This window comes from Electrona antarctica (genome assembly GCF_951216825.1).
Source record: "Electrona antarctica genome assembly, chromosome: 12".
NCBI classification, from domain to species: domain Eukaryota; kingdom Metazoa; phylum Chordata; class Actinopteri; order Myctophiformes; family Myctophidae; genus Electrona; species Electrona antarctica.
Genome location: NC_136793.1, coordinates 33,588,320 through 33,604,296, shown reverse-complemented (window position 1 = coordinate 33,604,296; position 15,977 = coordinate 33,588,320). Strand labels below are relative to the sequence as shown.

General features: G+C 41.2%; 2 protein-coding genes across 2 annotated transcripts; both read left to right on the top strand.

The window, feature by feature from the left end:
- Positions 1–279: 279 nt before the first annotated feature.
- riok2 (RIO kinase 2 (yeast)) lies at positions 280–6,906 on the top strand. Its single transcript, XM_079515374.1, has 10 exons — positions 280–454; positions 886–1,024; positions 1,105–1,221; positions 1,640–1,815; positions 1,955–2,043; positions 3,854–4,045; positions 4,161–4,253; positions 4,541–4,966; positions 5,601–5,700; positions 6,420–6,906. Exons 1-10 carry the CDS (start codon positions 389–391, stop codon positions 6,579–6,581), a joined length of 1,560 nt encoding a protein of 519 aa, XP_079371500.1. The 5' UTR covers positions 280–388; the 3' UTR covers positions 6,582–6,906.
- A 1,141-nt stretch (positions 6,907–8,047) lies between these two features.
- LOC306933411 (protein limb expression 1 homolog) lies at positions 8,048–14,161 on the top strand. Its single transcript, XM_079515626.1, has 6 exons — positions 8,048–8,323; positions 9,217–9,422; positions 9,812–9,952; positions 10,093–10,188; positions 12,461–12,538; positions 13,537–14,161. The coding sequence occupies exons 1-6, from the start codon at positions 8,248–8,250 to the stop codon at positions 13,996–13,998; spliced, it is 1,059 nt and encodes a 352-aa protein (XP_079371752.1). The 5' UTR covers positions 8,048–8,247; the 3' UTR covers positions 13,999–14,161.
- Positions 14,162–15,977: the final 1,816 nt, after the last annotated feature.

Sequence of the window (15,977 nt, the reverse complement as noted above, 5' to 3'; positions counted from 1 at the left end):
GAAAGATCTCTTGATATATCGTATGGAATGGGAGTGTATAATTAATATTAATAACATATCTGTGAGAAAATGACAAGTTAACATTTGAGTGTGCTGTCATTTTTAGTAACTGATTAAAATATATGAATTATTTATTTACATGAGACTTGTTTTTCAGTACAGACAAATGTGGGTCTGCGTGGTCCTTAGAGGTCTGTCGTCATGTTACGTCACGCAACGGAAATCAACGGACGTGTCGTCACCTCCGTTTATAACTCGTTCGTCACTTGCTCTCAGTCATTCACTTCCGCCGTGCACATGTGTTTACTAAAACGAAGAAGGAAAAATCCTAAAATTATCCACATTCACGTTTATTAGATTAATAGATTTGCACCAGGCCAGCATAAATATGGGGAAATTAAATGTTGTAGTCCTGAGGTACTTGACACGAGACGACTTCCGAGTTCTCACAGCGGTAAGTGATTACAGTAGGTTTACTCGAGTTGGTCAGGCTAATTATTTACGGAGCTGCAGTGTATCTCGTGTCTCAGAGTAGCACATCTTTGTAGCTAGCTACGTTACTTTATGTAGTGTATGTAGCTAGAATACCTGAATACCTTTTTTGTATTTGGGTAGTAGTACAGTTAATTGTTTTTTTATTTATTGAATACTTTATTCACAGTTAGTACAGTGGTATTATACAATGATGGCTGTTTTTTGATTGAATACTTTATTAACAGTTAGTACAGTGGTATTATACAATGATGCTAAAAGGATAATACAAAAAGCCCTAAGGGCTTGTTTTCCATTGTGGTCCTGTGTGTTCAATTCATCAAGACATTTAAAGACATAGGTTTGACATACATGCATTCAGTTCAAAGATCTATTCTATTCCTCCTCATGCAGGTTGAGATGGGGATGAAGAACCATGAGATCGTCCCAGTGAGTCTCGTGGCCTCTATCGCCAGCCTCAAACATGGAGGCTGCAACAAGATCCTCAGAGAGCTAGTGAAGCACAAACTTGTGGCTTATGAGAAAAACAAAAGTAAGTAAATATCTCACATCTAGCAAGGTAGATATTGTACATGTAGCCGAAAGTTCTAATGGGGGTTGTATTCATTTCAGTGGGGCAGGGCTACAGGCTGGTATATGGAGGGTATGATTACCTAGCCCTGAAGACTTTCTGCTCAAGAGAGGTGCTGCTCTCGGTTGGCAATCAGATTGGCGTGGGGAAAGAGTCAGGTAAAACAAAATAAACAAATCTAGAATGTACAAATACAAATTCACAAACACAGATATTACATTTAGATGATTATAGCTTGATTAGAGAACATTTCATGTGATTCGACATTCACTGATTCAAGTTCCCTAATGAGCTGGGGAAAGTGAACAAAACATTTGCCACATTCATGAATTTATATAAAGTGGTCATGAGGTGAAAGACTTGACCAATAAATGTTCCAACAGCGCTAAGAGTTAATTATGCTAGGTATTCAGGTATAAATGTAATTTAGTTTGCTCCTTGCAAACAATTACAATCTTAGACTGTATTGCTGTAAAAGAAAATATTTTTGGTCAATTAGCTAAATTGAATAACAGCACCCAAAAATGCATATTAAAACATGTTTACACACATTTGATTACATCTGCATCCCTGTAGATATATATATCGTGGCTAGCCCAGAAGGGGACCAGTATGCCCTCAAGCTTCACAGATTGGGGCGAACCTCCTTCAGGAATCTGAAGATCAAGAGAGATTACCACAAACACAGGAAGAACATGTCCTGGCTTTACCTCTCTCGCCTCTCTGCCACGAAGGAGTATGCCTACATGAAGGTATCTATGATAGATCATAGATGTGTCATATCATGAATTGATTCATGATACAACACATTTGGCTGACTTTGGTGCAAGATACCTTCCTAATGTTTGTTTATAAAATGATGTAATCTTTGTGATATCATATTTCTCTCAGGCATTGTACGATCGTGGCTTTCCAGTACCCAAGCCTGTGGACTATAACAGACATGCTGTAGTGATGGAACTCATCAATGGATATCCACTGTGTGTAATACGCCATTTCAGTCCACTATCATTTTTCCTTTATCATTACTGTTTGTGTTTTTCTTTCTTATTCATAAGAAAGTAGATTGTATTATTGTAATGTAACTACTGAATATTCTGTGAATCCTTTGTTTTCTTATTTCTTTGTAAAGCAGTTATTAGAGCACAGGGACACTTTGGTAGTGGTTTGTGTTGTGTACTTACCTTGTCATAATGTAACTAGTCCAATTGGCGAGATATCTTGCACTCATTTAATACTTTACCCGCCAGCATTAATGAATCACTCGATATCGTACTGCCAAGGTTTTATCGCGCGTAACACTTACTTTGAAGAACAAAATATCCGTAATCGCATGTTACTATGAAAAAAATCTGTGTGTGTTGTCATCACTGGTTGTTGTTGTCTCGCTCGGCGGTGGAGAAAGTGGACCGCGAGTATCACAGCGCCTGCTACAGGCCGTTGAATGCTTGTCTGGGCCAAATCTGCCCCCTCAATGTCCCTTCCGAGATACAGGCCTCTGAAGACAGGGCTGACAATGCAAAATGGCCGCGGCCAGAGTGTCCCAGAGGCGTGATTATGAATCCCACCAACGTTCTAGGGTAGACCCGCCTCACCATGTGTCTGATTGGCTCCCGGGAAGGCATCGTTTTACTGAGGTTAGGCCGTTCTGGTTAGGTTTAGGGGGGTGCATACTTAGTTTAGACTAGTCATTGGTTAGACATGAGTTAAGGTTAGGTTTAGGTGTGCTGCCCCATGGGGGGTTAGGTTTAGGGTGAGGGTTTGAGATAGGTTGTAGTTGTAGGACTAATGACTGGTCGCAAAAACGAGAACTGTCAATCACAACGACTACTGGCCAATCACAGCAGGGCTTTCCTAGAACTGTGGTGGGATAAATAATAACGTGTCCCAGAGTGTTGTTGCGGTAGCAACATCAGCTAGGATTACGATCGGACCTTAAACATGGATTAAACAATACAAACACGAGAACTACGTGTTCCATGTTTCTGGCGGGGAACGAGAGAAAAGTAGGTTCTCGTGTTCGGTGGGCAGACGAACACACTAGAGCAGTGCCCGTGGGGCCTCTACAGCGGTGCCCATTGGGCACTGGCCTACTTGAAAGGATGCAAGTTGGAAATGCATGCCCCACCCAGATATTATGCATTGGAGCCTCTACAGCGGTGCCCGTTGGGCACTGGCCTACTTGGAACGATGCAAGTTGGAAATGCATGCCCCACCCAGATATTATGTCTATGTCCCTTTTATTCCTTGTATACTACTCATCGCTTTTCGTATGTCCCCTTTATGCCCATATATGGAGTTCTTTGTCAGGCATGCCCAAATATGGAGTCTATGGGCAGGGGACCTGAGCCTGGGGAGTTCCTTGTCAGGCATTCCCAAATATAGAGTATACGCAGACATCAGAATGATGTCAGAACAGGCCAGCTCCATATGGACCCTGGGCAGGGGCCCTGTCCAGAGCCTGGACCGGGCACTGCACCCCCTGCGGTGGTGGGGCGACTGGTTCTCGAGTTACCTGGATTACACAGAGACTTCGATACTGTAGATAAACAAACATAAAAACTTTATAAAACCCAGTACAGCATGCATTCAGGGTGTTCTTTTATGTCCGAAAGGAAAACATAGATATCTCACCAATTGAACTAGTTACCTTATGGAAAAGTAAGTACATAACCCAGACCTCTACCAAAGGTTACTTGTGCTTTAACACCTGTTTTATAAAAGTACTATATAAATGAAGATTATTAATGTTGCTTTATCTTTGTGACATTTCTGTTCTATATCTATCAGATGTCAGATTCGTGAGCTGCAAGACCCACCTGCTCTCTACAATGAAGTCATGGAGCTGATAGTCAAACTGGCCAATCATGGGCTGATTCATGGCGACTTTAATGAGTTCAACCTGATGGTGGATGACCAGGACCATGCAACCATGATTGACTTCCCACAAATGGTGTCCACCTCACACACCAACGCTGAATGGTCAGTCCTCTTTCTCATACACTATTGTCTGTGTTATTGCTATAATAACTTTGAGAGAGACATACCCACAGTATCTGTGAACAGGTCGTTGATCTCTTGAATCTCTTTGCCATAGGTACTTTGACAGAGATGTAAAATGTGTCCGGGATTTCTTTCTGAGACGATACCAATATGAGAGTGAGCTCTATCCAACCTTCAAAGACATCAGGTATCTCACATCTATATTCAACTGTCTTCTGTCTTATCAGTTTGTTTAAAAAAAATCACACCCATGTGAACTGAGTGGTGTAAGGTCTTATATAGACTGATCAGCTGTGGTCTGACGTAATGAAATCACACCCGTGTGAACTGGGTGACCATAGCAACCGTGCTCATTTTTTGAGCACAGACAGACTAACAAAGCCAGTTGTAGGAGTGGTTTACACCACTCAAAAATGTGTTGTGGAATTCAATCCAATAACTCCAGATATTACTATTTATTGTATATTCCTGTAGGCGGTCTTGCTCTCTAGATGTGGAGATTTCAGCCAGTGGATTCACTAAAGATCTGGAGAGAGATGCCACTTTGCTAGACCCAGCAGGACCCGAGGAAGAGGAGGATGACGATGAAGAGGAAAGAGAGGCAGGAGAAGAGGAAGGACAGATTGAACATGTGAACATGGAGGAATATAACCATGCAATGCTGGAGCTGGAAGGGCTGAAAGTCAGTGATCCTCAGGCAGACTCTCAGAACGTGTCTGAACAACCGGATGAGGCAGAAGAATGTGAAACCAGGGAGGAAGAACAAAATGATACTGGAACTGTATTAATGGCTGGAAGTGATGGCGAGGGAGAGATGCAGAAAGAGGAGAATGAAACGAATGATGTTTGCCCGGAACTTGTAGAACTGTCCACCTCCAATAAAGAGTTCAAACCCTTCAGGTAATGTAATGATCTGTTCTATATAAAAAATCACACCTGTGTGAAGTGAGGGGTGCTCTTATCTTTGCTCAGAAACGTATGATGTAAATTCTCCATTCATTGTCAATGGGAATTTAATATCTTTGTGTAGGACAAAAATAGCCAATTTGCTCATCCACATGATGTAAATTCTCTTCATTGTCAATGGGAATTTAATGTTTGTAAGATGAATATCTACACTAATAGCTGAATTATAGGAGGGGCTAGCGCCTCAAAAATAGAGGAAGGCCATTTGATGGTGCTCTGTACTGTACAAGGTACACAAAACCACTACTCAAGGCTGGTCATTTTATTATTCTTTCTTTATTCTTTATTGGGATCCCCATTAGCTTCCACAAAGTGGTCCCTAGTCTTCCATCGAGTCTACCGAAGTATTAGGTGTGAATGCGACCATAGTCCACATCATTCGCAGTTTCAAGTCCACCAGGTGTAAAGACATGGTCAAGTTTGATCATTCCATTTAAGATATCCAGATAGTATTTTAAGGTGTAAATGTGGCATTAGAATCCAGTTCATTACAATTAATTGATTTTATTTGTCACAAAATGTACCATGATAAACCCAATATGTTTGTTATGGTGTGTTTCCCCTGCAGAGACTCAGACAGCCTTCTACACATTGCAGAACACAGACGGAGTAGAACAGACAGCGAGGCTACAACAGGCAGCGTAGCAAGCTGCTCTACCATACCACCGGTTTGTACATTTTACACTCTGAGGCCTACAGATTTGTCCAAAACTCGCATGTTCCCTGCTTACAACCCTTTTTGTGTGGGTAAGCGGGTACATGGAACTCCGGGAACATAAGAATGAAAACGTGTATAATACCATTTCTTTACCGTTTCCACAGCAGTCTTGTACTGCTCTCGCCGTTAATGTGCTGTTATACGAAGCACAAACAGTGCACTAAACACTTATTTTATGAGCAATATTCACCCCAATATTTCTTTCCTCGAAGTTGCATCGCATCTTGGCATTCTAATACATAATTGTCTCCATCCGGCTGAAGGTTTTGCCCTCTGTTCATCCGTCTGTCTGTGTACAGCTAATCTCTGGCACTGTTCTTGCCCTGATGAAGACCCTGAGAGGTCGAAACATGTTGGCTTTTATAGACTGAACTTTGTTTTAAACTTTGCTTCCTATCTTTCTTTTCTTTTTTTTTCTTTGAGTGCTCTCTTTTTTTTAAGTCTATATTCCCGGTGTTTATCCTAGAAACACTTTCAAGATGTTTTTAATCTCCTGTGTGGGCACCTGTTTGGCCTCTGTTAATCTCTGGCACCGTTCTCACTTTTCAGGAGAACCCCCATTTAAACTGCATCAGTTGTCTATGGTCGTTGCTGGTCTGATATACATCGATACTAGTGCAGTATATACATTTTTGTTTGAATTAGTTATTTTGTGATTGTATATTGTAGGAAGTGGTGCGCGAGAAGATACGGAGGCAGCTGAACAAGCAACAAAAGGCAGCACAGAGGAGACGCCTGCAGAAGGGGGAGGCTAATCTGGTGACCAGCGCTACGAGAGATAACCAGGATAACATCAAGTCCAGTTTGGATAGCGACTCCTTCTGGGGATAAAGAGGACTGCAAAAGAATGTTGTCAATAGTGTTTTTGCCTGCTTTCCTTCACTACCCATCTGGTGTAAACAACACATGATGGACTATTGCAATGAGGATATACCAACAAGACTGCTATTATAAGTCTGGGCAAACAGGCAAAATGAAGGACACAGCTGAAGACGACAAAGTCAAGTGTGTGTAAATCTCTGCAACTATTCAGAGTCGGTATGGTATGCAGTTGACCTTCAATGAATGCTCAGTATATAAAGCAGTGGAAATTGTAAATTACAATTTGACATACTAATCAAGTTGCATAATTGATAATAAAGCCTTTGAAATATGACATGTTTAATTTGTAATAGTTACTTTCTAAATCAAATGGAAATGCATGTAAGACATGCATGTCCCAAGTTCATGGTTAACGTTCTAAAGCTTAAACTATTTATGGTTAGGTGATTTTTAAGCTTTTAATCGTTCTCTAAAGCGTTTTAGAAAATCTGTTTTCAGCCATTGATAACAAAGTATAAATACATTTTAAACCTGACAGGATGATTGATGTGAGTTACGATTTTCGAACAAGAATACAAGTTCCTTCCTTTGAGAGCGTTCATCTGCGGTACTAGGCTCTGGTTCAAAGGTGACCCAACATTTAGACAAGTGTCTGAATGGATAGCCACATCCGCCCTCTAGGCAACCAATGAACTGAATAGAGTCTCACACACACGGACACAAACGCATGTGGGAGCATACATGCTCATGGTACACAACAATGTGTTCAGCATAAGGTGCAGTTTGCTCCAGTTGGCCAGGAAATAGACACACCAATTTACCGTGCCTCACTGAGATATATACACCATGAAGTGCATGTAATGTGAAGGACTTGGGGAGCAAAGAGACCACTCCTTTCTCAGCGTTTAGTTCATTAATGTGTAAGGGAATGGGAATTCAAACCAGAACAATAGCCATTCATACAAGGAGCCTGAATGGAACTCAGGCCCTGGGTCTGATGGCCTCAGACTAGGCGTTTCAAGTCAACAGCATGGTTCCATTCCACCCCCACCAAATCATCTCATCTCATTGGTCAGATGTCTGGATGCTGAAGATATTCTGTGTGAAAAATGTTTCACCCAGACTTTGGCTTTGGTGCACATTTTCTTGTTATTGTCAAAGGGTAAGTTCTGTGGCTCAACTGGGCAAGTTTGTGTATGTCTTTAACTGACTGTTCAGGGATTAGCCAGCTGCACCGCCTGAGGGGAGGGGTACAGCATTCCAGTGCCAGACCTCTGAGCGTGTGTGAGAGAGTGAGTCTGTGCATATATGCATGCAAACTTGTGTGTAGAAAGAGTGAGGGGCCCTCTGAGTTAATTGGCAGTGTGGGTGACAAAGGTGGTCTGCTTCAGAGGAGAAAATCTAGGGAGATGTTCACACAAGGGAGGAGGGGAGAAAGAGAGGGAGTTTTGGAGCGGAGAAAGGGAGAGTGAAGAGGCATTAGGATTTCAGGTTTGTTCCTTGTGGTGTTCCCGCCCGTGTGGACGATGAAGGCTGCTCTTTTTTAAGGTTGTGTTTAAGCTGCAACTGCTCTTACTTTGATAAAGCATGTGTGAGCTATACTGGATGAAGTCTGTGAAAAAGCTGGTGTGAATGTATTTGGTGAAACTTGGGGGTGAAAATTGGATGAAGAAGAATGAGTAGAGACTACATGCTGGAGAACATGATGTCACACCTGTCAGAGAGGGAGACTGACACTGACCTCAAAGACCGTAAGTAAAAAAAAAAAAAAAAACACGAGGTGCACTATTGCAAATATTTTATCCGAGATTTGAGTGACCAATATATAATTTATTTTGCGTAAGTGTATATTCTGCAAAATGGACAAAATCTTCATTTTAAGTGTTAATTATTATCCAGTACAAGCAAAGGGAAACTACTGATAGCTTACATGATTTGTTACATAACATGTACGATAGATGAGCCTTACAATACATCAATCGGGTAGCCTAACCTTCAGTCAGTTTTCTATGAGGGCCACAGGAAGCTGCTAAATCTTTCTTGAGGGTCAGAAACTCTGGAAATGCTGATCTGTGCAGCCTCGTGACGGGGTGGTACCAGTACCTAATTCCACTTAAATAAACCATGTCTGGGAATGTTAATTTTATAGTTTAAAAAATGATTGTTTTACTTTCATAGATAAACATTTATACACATTCATGCACACATGCCAGCAGATGCAGTTCTCTGTAGAAAAAACTGTTAACTTCTAATAGTGTCAGAGAAGAGGCTTCAAATTCCTTTTATCACCAGCATAACAATACCCTTGATGCACTCTGTGTCTGATTAAGATTAATTAATCACATACTCTACACATTGTCATTGCAATTGCGCTGTGCACTTCATTCCATTATGAAGAAACTCAGATGAACTCGTATGCATATGTTTGGCTCAAATATTTTCAAAACAGACCTCATTTTCTGTTGTGGTGATGAATGCATTACTGATTGTAAGCAAGTTAAATACGGTAGCATCTTGAATTTCAGATATTCATATACTTCATAGTATGATCATGTCGCTCCCTGAAAATACGGTGAGCTAAAGGCATGCAACAATATATTCAATATCTTAGGCTAAACAACCATAACCTTTGTTTTCTATCCAGTGAATGTGGTGTCCATGCTCCATCACTTCTGGGAGCAGAAACAGGTGGGCCAGCTGAACGGGTCATCCAGTGAATCCCAGTGTTCTGTGATGGATTCAGCCGGCCATTCAGACAGCTTGTTGCTGTATGAATCTGCCCCTACCCCTGGGCCGCCCCATGTCTGCTATGTTACTCTACCTGGAGGAAGCTGCTTTGGAAATTACAAGGTGTGTCCTTTTGTAATTTCCTGAAAGAAATGTCTTTACACAACAACACTCAGATTAAGCTCACTTGATCCTTGTAGATCTGCTATATCTCATATATATATATATATATATATGCATATATATATATATATGCTATATCTGAGACACACTCTTCCAAGGTTTTTTAATTTATACCTGACTGGCTCTGATGTTCTCATCTGATTGATAAATTGATTTCTGATATCATGATCAGCTCTTATGCAGTCACCCACATTGTTGTAGAGTTGGCGATTCAAACCTTAACCCAGGAGCTTAAGCTGAACAACAGACACAAACAGTGTTTTGTGAAGTGAGTGAGATAACAATCTTTTCATCTCTTCCTTCATATTCCTCCATCTCCCCATGTGTAGGTGTGTGAGACTCAGGCAGAGGCCCGTAGAGATGCTGCTCGCGTGGCTTTGATGAACTCCCTGGTAAACGAGCTACCATCGCGACGTATCACCCCTCAGTTTATCAGTCAGAGCCTGTGTCAGGCCTCCACAGACAGTGCTGTGAGTGTCAGCCAATGCAAACACGTAGCTTCAGCTCTGATTTCTTTAAACTGAATGTTATCCTGCTGTAATTATGAAAGCTAACACGGACATGTATGATCCTGATGAAAAATATCTCCTGCCTCTCACTGTGCTTCTAGGCTTCTATAGAAGACGCGTGTGACCCAAACACCAGCATAGGAACCTACAGTCTGCTACTAAGCTCCTACATGGGTCGGACTATGCTTCAGTTCCAGGTAGAATGGGAGTTATGTTGCAGGCAGCTCCTACTTTCTCAAATCATGCATAATTGTGTGTTAACTATGAACTTTCAATGCACTTAAAAATACTTTGTTAGAGGGGAAATAAATTATACCCATTTCTTTGCCCATATGGGCATAGTGGTCAGATTGGCAGTTCTGGGTAGGTGGTTGCGATTCTGGACAACCACCTATCCGACCAACAACTACGTGAACTACAAACGGACACACAAACAGAGATTCTGGCCTCACATTTATAGTAGGATGTATGGCAAACATCACACCTGTGTGAAGTCAGGGGCACCTGGTAAAGTTTGTTTAAAGTGCTCTAAACAAACATTAAAAGTCCATAGACTTGGCTGCCATATGACGTCATTTCAAAAGCCAGATGTTGGAGGGGCTAGCACCCTTCAAAAATGTATTCATTATTATAGTATATACATTAAGGTAACTAATGACTATATGAGAAGATAGTAAGCTAAGTGTAGCCAAATTCTATCACATTCATAATGAACCTTTCATATTTATACCTCCATGTAAATAATAATTTGCCAGCAGCAGGAGGGTTATTACTTGGAGGAAATGGCATCATTATCATTCCTGTGAAAGCAGGACATCGAGATGAAAAGGTTCCAAGTAATTCTCTCTCTCTCTCTCTCTCTCTCTCTCTCTCTGTCTCTCTCTCTCACCCACGCAACCACTCACTCACTCACTCACTCACGCATGCACAGACACACACAAACACTATCATGTGTGGACATATACACATGGTAACAGAATTTTTAGGTGTAATGTTATATATATATATATATATATATATATATATAAATATATATAAATATATATATTTTTATTTATTTTTCATTTATTCTTTCATTTTTTTGATGGAGCCTATCAGTGTGTGAGCGTTTTTACATTTTGTTTAGTCTTCTACTTTTCGCTCAGCACCTGCCCAATACAGGGTGTGGATCTTAGCTTTCTCTTGACACATGCACCTCACTATACATACACATGGCCACGTGTACAATCCGTACATACCTTCGAGTGTGGTAACCTATTTATGCTATAGTGACTAGTGTGTGTACCCAGACCCACTTATATATGCACCTGTGTGTTACAGTACATGGGTCACACCTGCACATGTGCTTGTATATTGTTCATGGTAGACAGGTACACAGGCTTTGTGAGTAACCAGTGGAACAGAATTGCTGACACCACAATATAAAAACCTCACTGCTGTAGGTGCCAGACAGTTTGGTAAACAAAGAGTCAGACAGGCAGGATCCTACTACTACTGTACAGGCTGAACACAGTAAGCACTGTAGGTGCTATAGAAAGTATTGTTACTTTAAAATTATGCTCAAATAGAAATAAAGTAGTCATCCAAATAATCACTTGAGAGTAAGAAAGTATAAAAATAATTTAGATTCCTAAAATATAATATTATAAATGCTTGTCTGATTGAAATCAACAACAAATAGCCAATGTGAAAAATCTAATATGGCCCACCTAAACCCTAAACCATATCACTTAAAAACAAAAAAACAATGCAAAGTAATCATTTAGATTTTTACAAAATAAAGATAAAGAAAAAAAAAACTTTATTATAACAAATTAAGGCAGAAGAGAGATGGATACAAAAAGAGCAGTGCATAATGTACCTATTGTTTAGTCTGTTCACTCATTCTGTGTGTGTAACCTCATGTCACCTGCTGGCACGGAGATATTCTGTGAGGAGTGAATCAAATGTAGCCAGCTACATTTGATTGGTGAAACTGAGTCATGTGACATGGCAAATGCAAATACTACCAGTCAGCCTCTTTGTCTGAAGTCTCTCTGACTCTGATGGAATGAAATGTGTGATGGAATGAAATGTAACATCCTACCCATCTCTGGGTAGGATGTACACAGAGGACTTCAACCTCAGACAATAAACATGTCACATGTTCCATCTGTATCTGATTAGGTTAATCTATGTTAATCTCTGTTCAACTCTGTAATAAATCATCTGCAACAGACACCATTCGTTCAGTCAGACAGACAGTGGATTCTAAGTCAGAGATAAAGGTCTACCTGTTCTGTCTGGCCTAACAGTAATCAGTCTGGTTATGGCTTCAAGAAATACAATATGAGTGATTACTCAATTCCTGGATGTTTGAGTTCATAATCCAAATTACTCATGGTGTCAAACTGTCAATCAAATTCAATATAATTTATCTTTGTCCCACTTCTCTGCCACTTCTCTGCCTCTTGCCTTTTTTCTCTGTAGGAAATGATGACCGCATTCCAGTTGTTGCATTGGAACGGGACACTTAAAGCTCTGAGGGAGAGGCAATGCTCTCGACAGGTACCACTGTTACCATATTCAACACTCCCTTAACATATTTACACCTGAGGCCGATTCTAAAAATGTCTTCTAAATCCTGATTGAACCCCGACCTCCCAGTCTCAGGGCGAACACTCTGACCATAAGGCCACTGAGCTGGTTCCATTAGGACAAGTATTGGACTTTTGTACTTGGCATTTAACCACTTAAACCCTAGCATCCCTATTCTGGAGGGAACATTCACCAAAAATAGCCGATACCAGCTCACAACTCGTCACAACGGGACGCGTTGTGAGCTTGTAGATCGGCTATTTTTGGTGAAGAGACTTGGTGTATGTACTGTAGACTAAAAAATATATATATATTCTGAGGCACCTCTGGACTTCACCACCTCACCCCTGCCCATTTTGATAGGCTGGAATGAATTAGGGTTGACGACAGAGTACAGTAACTTGCAATGGGCCTGGTCTACAAGATTCGCTACATAGATACCCATGTACCTGTCAAAATACTTCCTTAATGTTAACCAAGTCCACAATCACAACACCAGAGGGAGTTCAACTCACCACGTGCAACCCAGATTCGACTCAAACAAGGGGTTCAATTAATTTCGCTCTATGCCACTAAAATGTGGAAACGGCACCCACTTTGAGAATCCCTATTCTAGAGTCTTGAAAAAATAAAAAATTATTGCTTTTGTCGCACAACACCGACATATGATGATGTATATTATTAGCTCATCAGACTGAATATCTCCCACTTAGTGCAAATTATAATACTGTATTCCAGTATTTCCAGTGGTTCTCAAAGTGGGGCCCAGGGCCTTGAAGGTGGTCAAAAATTGACCCTTACGGGTCTGTAACTCTGAGAGTGTACAAAATGTACAAATGGACCCTTTTGTATACTCTCAGACGGGTCCCTTGAAGTGAAAACGTTTGAGAACCACTGCTATATTCCTTCACAAAGTATTTGACTTTATTTTCCCTGCAACGTGATTGCCCATTTCTCCTCTTCCCCAGAGTGTGATTGCCTATTACTGCCAACGAGGCCTTGATGAGTACATGCGTAGCAGCATGGCTCTGGACTGGATGGGACGGGAGCAGAGATGGCCTGGGCGACTGGGGGAGGAGCTGCATGTGGCACAAAGGGAGCTGGTGTTGGCCCGCCGTCGAGGCACCGAGCTCCGTTTCTACAAGGAGAAAACTGAGATCCTCACCTTGGCTCTGAGCCAGGCATTCATACACCAGACACACGCGCACCTAAGTCAACCTCCGAGTCCCATATACCATTATGAGCAACATCCTTTCCAGCAATTATCATGCCAGGGTACAGTGACCCCACCCTGCAGTCCCTCGCCAACCCTCCATGAAAGCACTAGGCATACAGTCCGTCCAACCTCTGGCAAGCCAAAACTATTGCCTTCTTACAGCCCTGCTCCCAGCCCAAAGCAAACCCATGTGCCTTTGATCAACCCGGAATAGAGTGACACAGGATGTGTTAGAAAGGTCAGACCAAAGGCCTCCAACTGCTACTGGACTGGACACTGGAGTGTTGTTTTTTGTTTTGTTTTGGATTGAACACCAACCAGAACACAACTTATCCTACAACCCAGAACTATTACTGACCAACCTGTGTGTGTGTGTGTGTGTGTGTGTGTGTGTGTGTGTGTGTGTGTGTGTGTGTGTGTGTGTGTGTGTGTGTGTGTGTGTGTGTGTGTGTGTGTGTGTGTGTGTGTGTGTGTGTGTGTGTGTGTGTGTGTGTGTCACAAACTGGTTTAGAGTTCTGGTCAGGGATAGTCATGTGATACTTGGGGTTGGTGGGTACCATGTGAGGATCTCTTGGGAATGTGACATGTCATTTTACGCACAATTCTGTGATCATTTGTAGGTACCAGCGTCTGGATAGACTGCTTTGTTAATAGCTGGTTCGTAATCCAGGTTTCACTATATGACTCAAGAACAACATCGAATAATAAACCCATGGTGACAGAATCGGAATAAACTTTACTGTCACATCACACATTTGTTTTGTTTACAGGTGTAAAACAGTGGGGGAAAAAAACAATCTGACATATCTCCTTATACTAGTCCTAACAGTGTAAAAGAAAAAAGAAAGGCAAAAAATTGTTGATACATGCTCATCAATAAATTATCATATAGGCTGCTGTGGGTTTAAAGGAGGTTTTAAAGGGAAAATGTATTTTACATTGTAAATAAATGTTTTGTTTTCTTACTACAACGTGTCTGTGTACGTATGTGATCAGAGTTAGAAATTGTAAACCAATAAATTGCTAATTGGTCAGAATTTGTATAATCAAGTTATACATAAACTTGCTTTTGATTTATTTGGTGGTGAAATCAATAGAATAGCCTGCCGCACTGCCCTGTTCTGCTTCTGTTTTTGCACTTTGTGTGTGTGTGGCTCCAGACTTCCCAAAACAAACTGGTCAGGCTCCTACTTGGCCTCACCCCCCAAACCCACCTCACCCCTGCCCACTTTGACAGGCTGGAATGGCTTAGGGCCGATGACAGAGTACAGCATCTTGCAATGGGTCTGGTCAACAAGATTCGCTACACCACCAAGATACCCATGTACCTGTCTAAATACTTCCTTAATGTTAACGAAGTCCACAGCCACAACACCAGAGGGAGTGCAACAAACCATGTGCAACCCAGATTCGGCACAAACAAGGGACTCAATTATTTCCGCTCCTATGCCACCAAAATGTGGAACGCCCTACCAACAGTCATTAAGACATGTGAATCCCTTGACTCCTTCAAAACCTCTCTCAAAGGGCACCTACGGACGGCGCTGCAATTCGAAACTGGCCCCCGTAGAATCTGAATCCCCTCCCCCCACCCCTTTTTCCCCTCACTGTATATGTTTCTTTTCCCTTTTTTACCTCCTTTATGATGAATTCCTGTTCTGTTCTTTGGCTATATAGAAGTGTCTATTTGTAATTGTGTACGTCTCTAAATGTTTTGATGATTTGAACATGGTGGACCCTCTTCTAAACAAGTGTAATGCTTTATTGGGTCGTCCACTCACAGTTAACAACAGTCTTTGTATTGAGTTGTGCTTGAAATGTACTGTAATTCTGCAAACTGTTAATAAATATATCAATCAATCAATCACAAACAAAATACTGCATTTAACTGAATAATTGTCCAATATGGCGTTGGATGTCAATATGTCCTTTGATACTTCTCTTTTTCTTAAAAAAAAAAAAAATCAAATACGCTTACATATAATAAGTTATATAAGTAATAACCATAGGTAATAACCCTGTTATGTTATATGTACAAGTCTTGACTTTCTTTCGCTCACGTATGACCCTTCTGCCGTTCCGTAATGAGGGAGTAGTCACCAGTGTTGCCAGATTCTTTGTAAGAAATAAGCAACCATGTCTAGGAAAGGGGGGAGAAATACATAATTATGAAATGATTTGGGGGTCAATGAT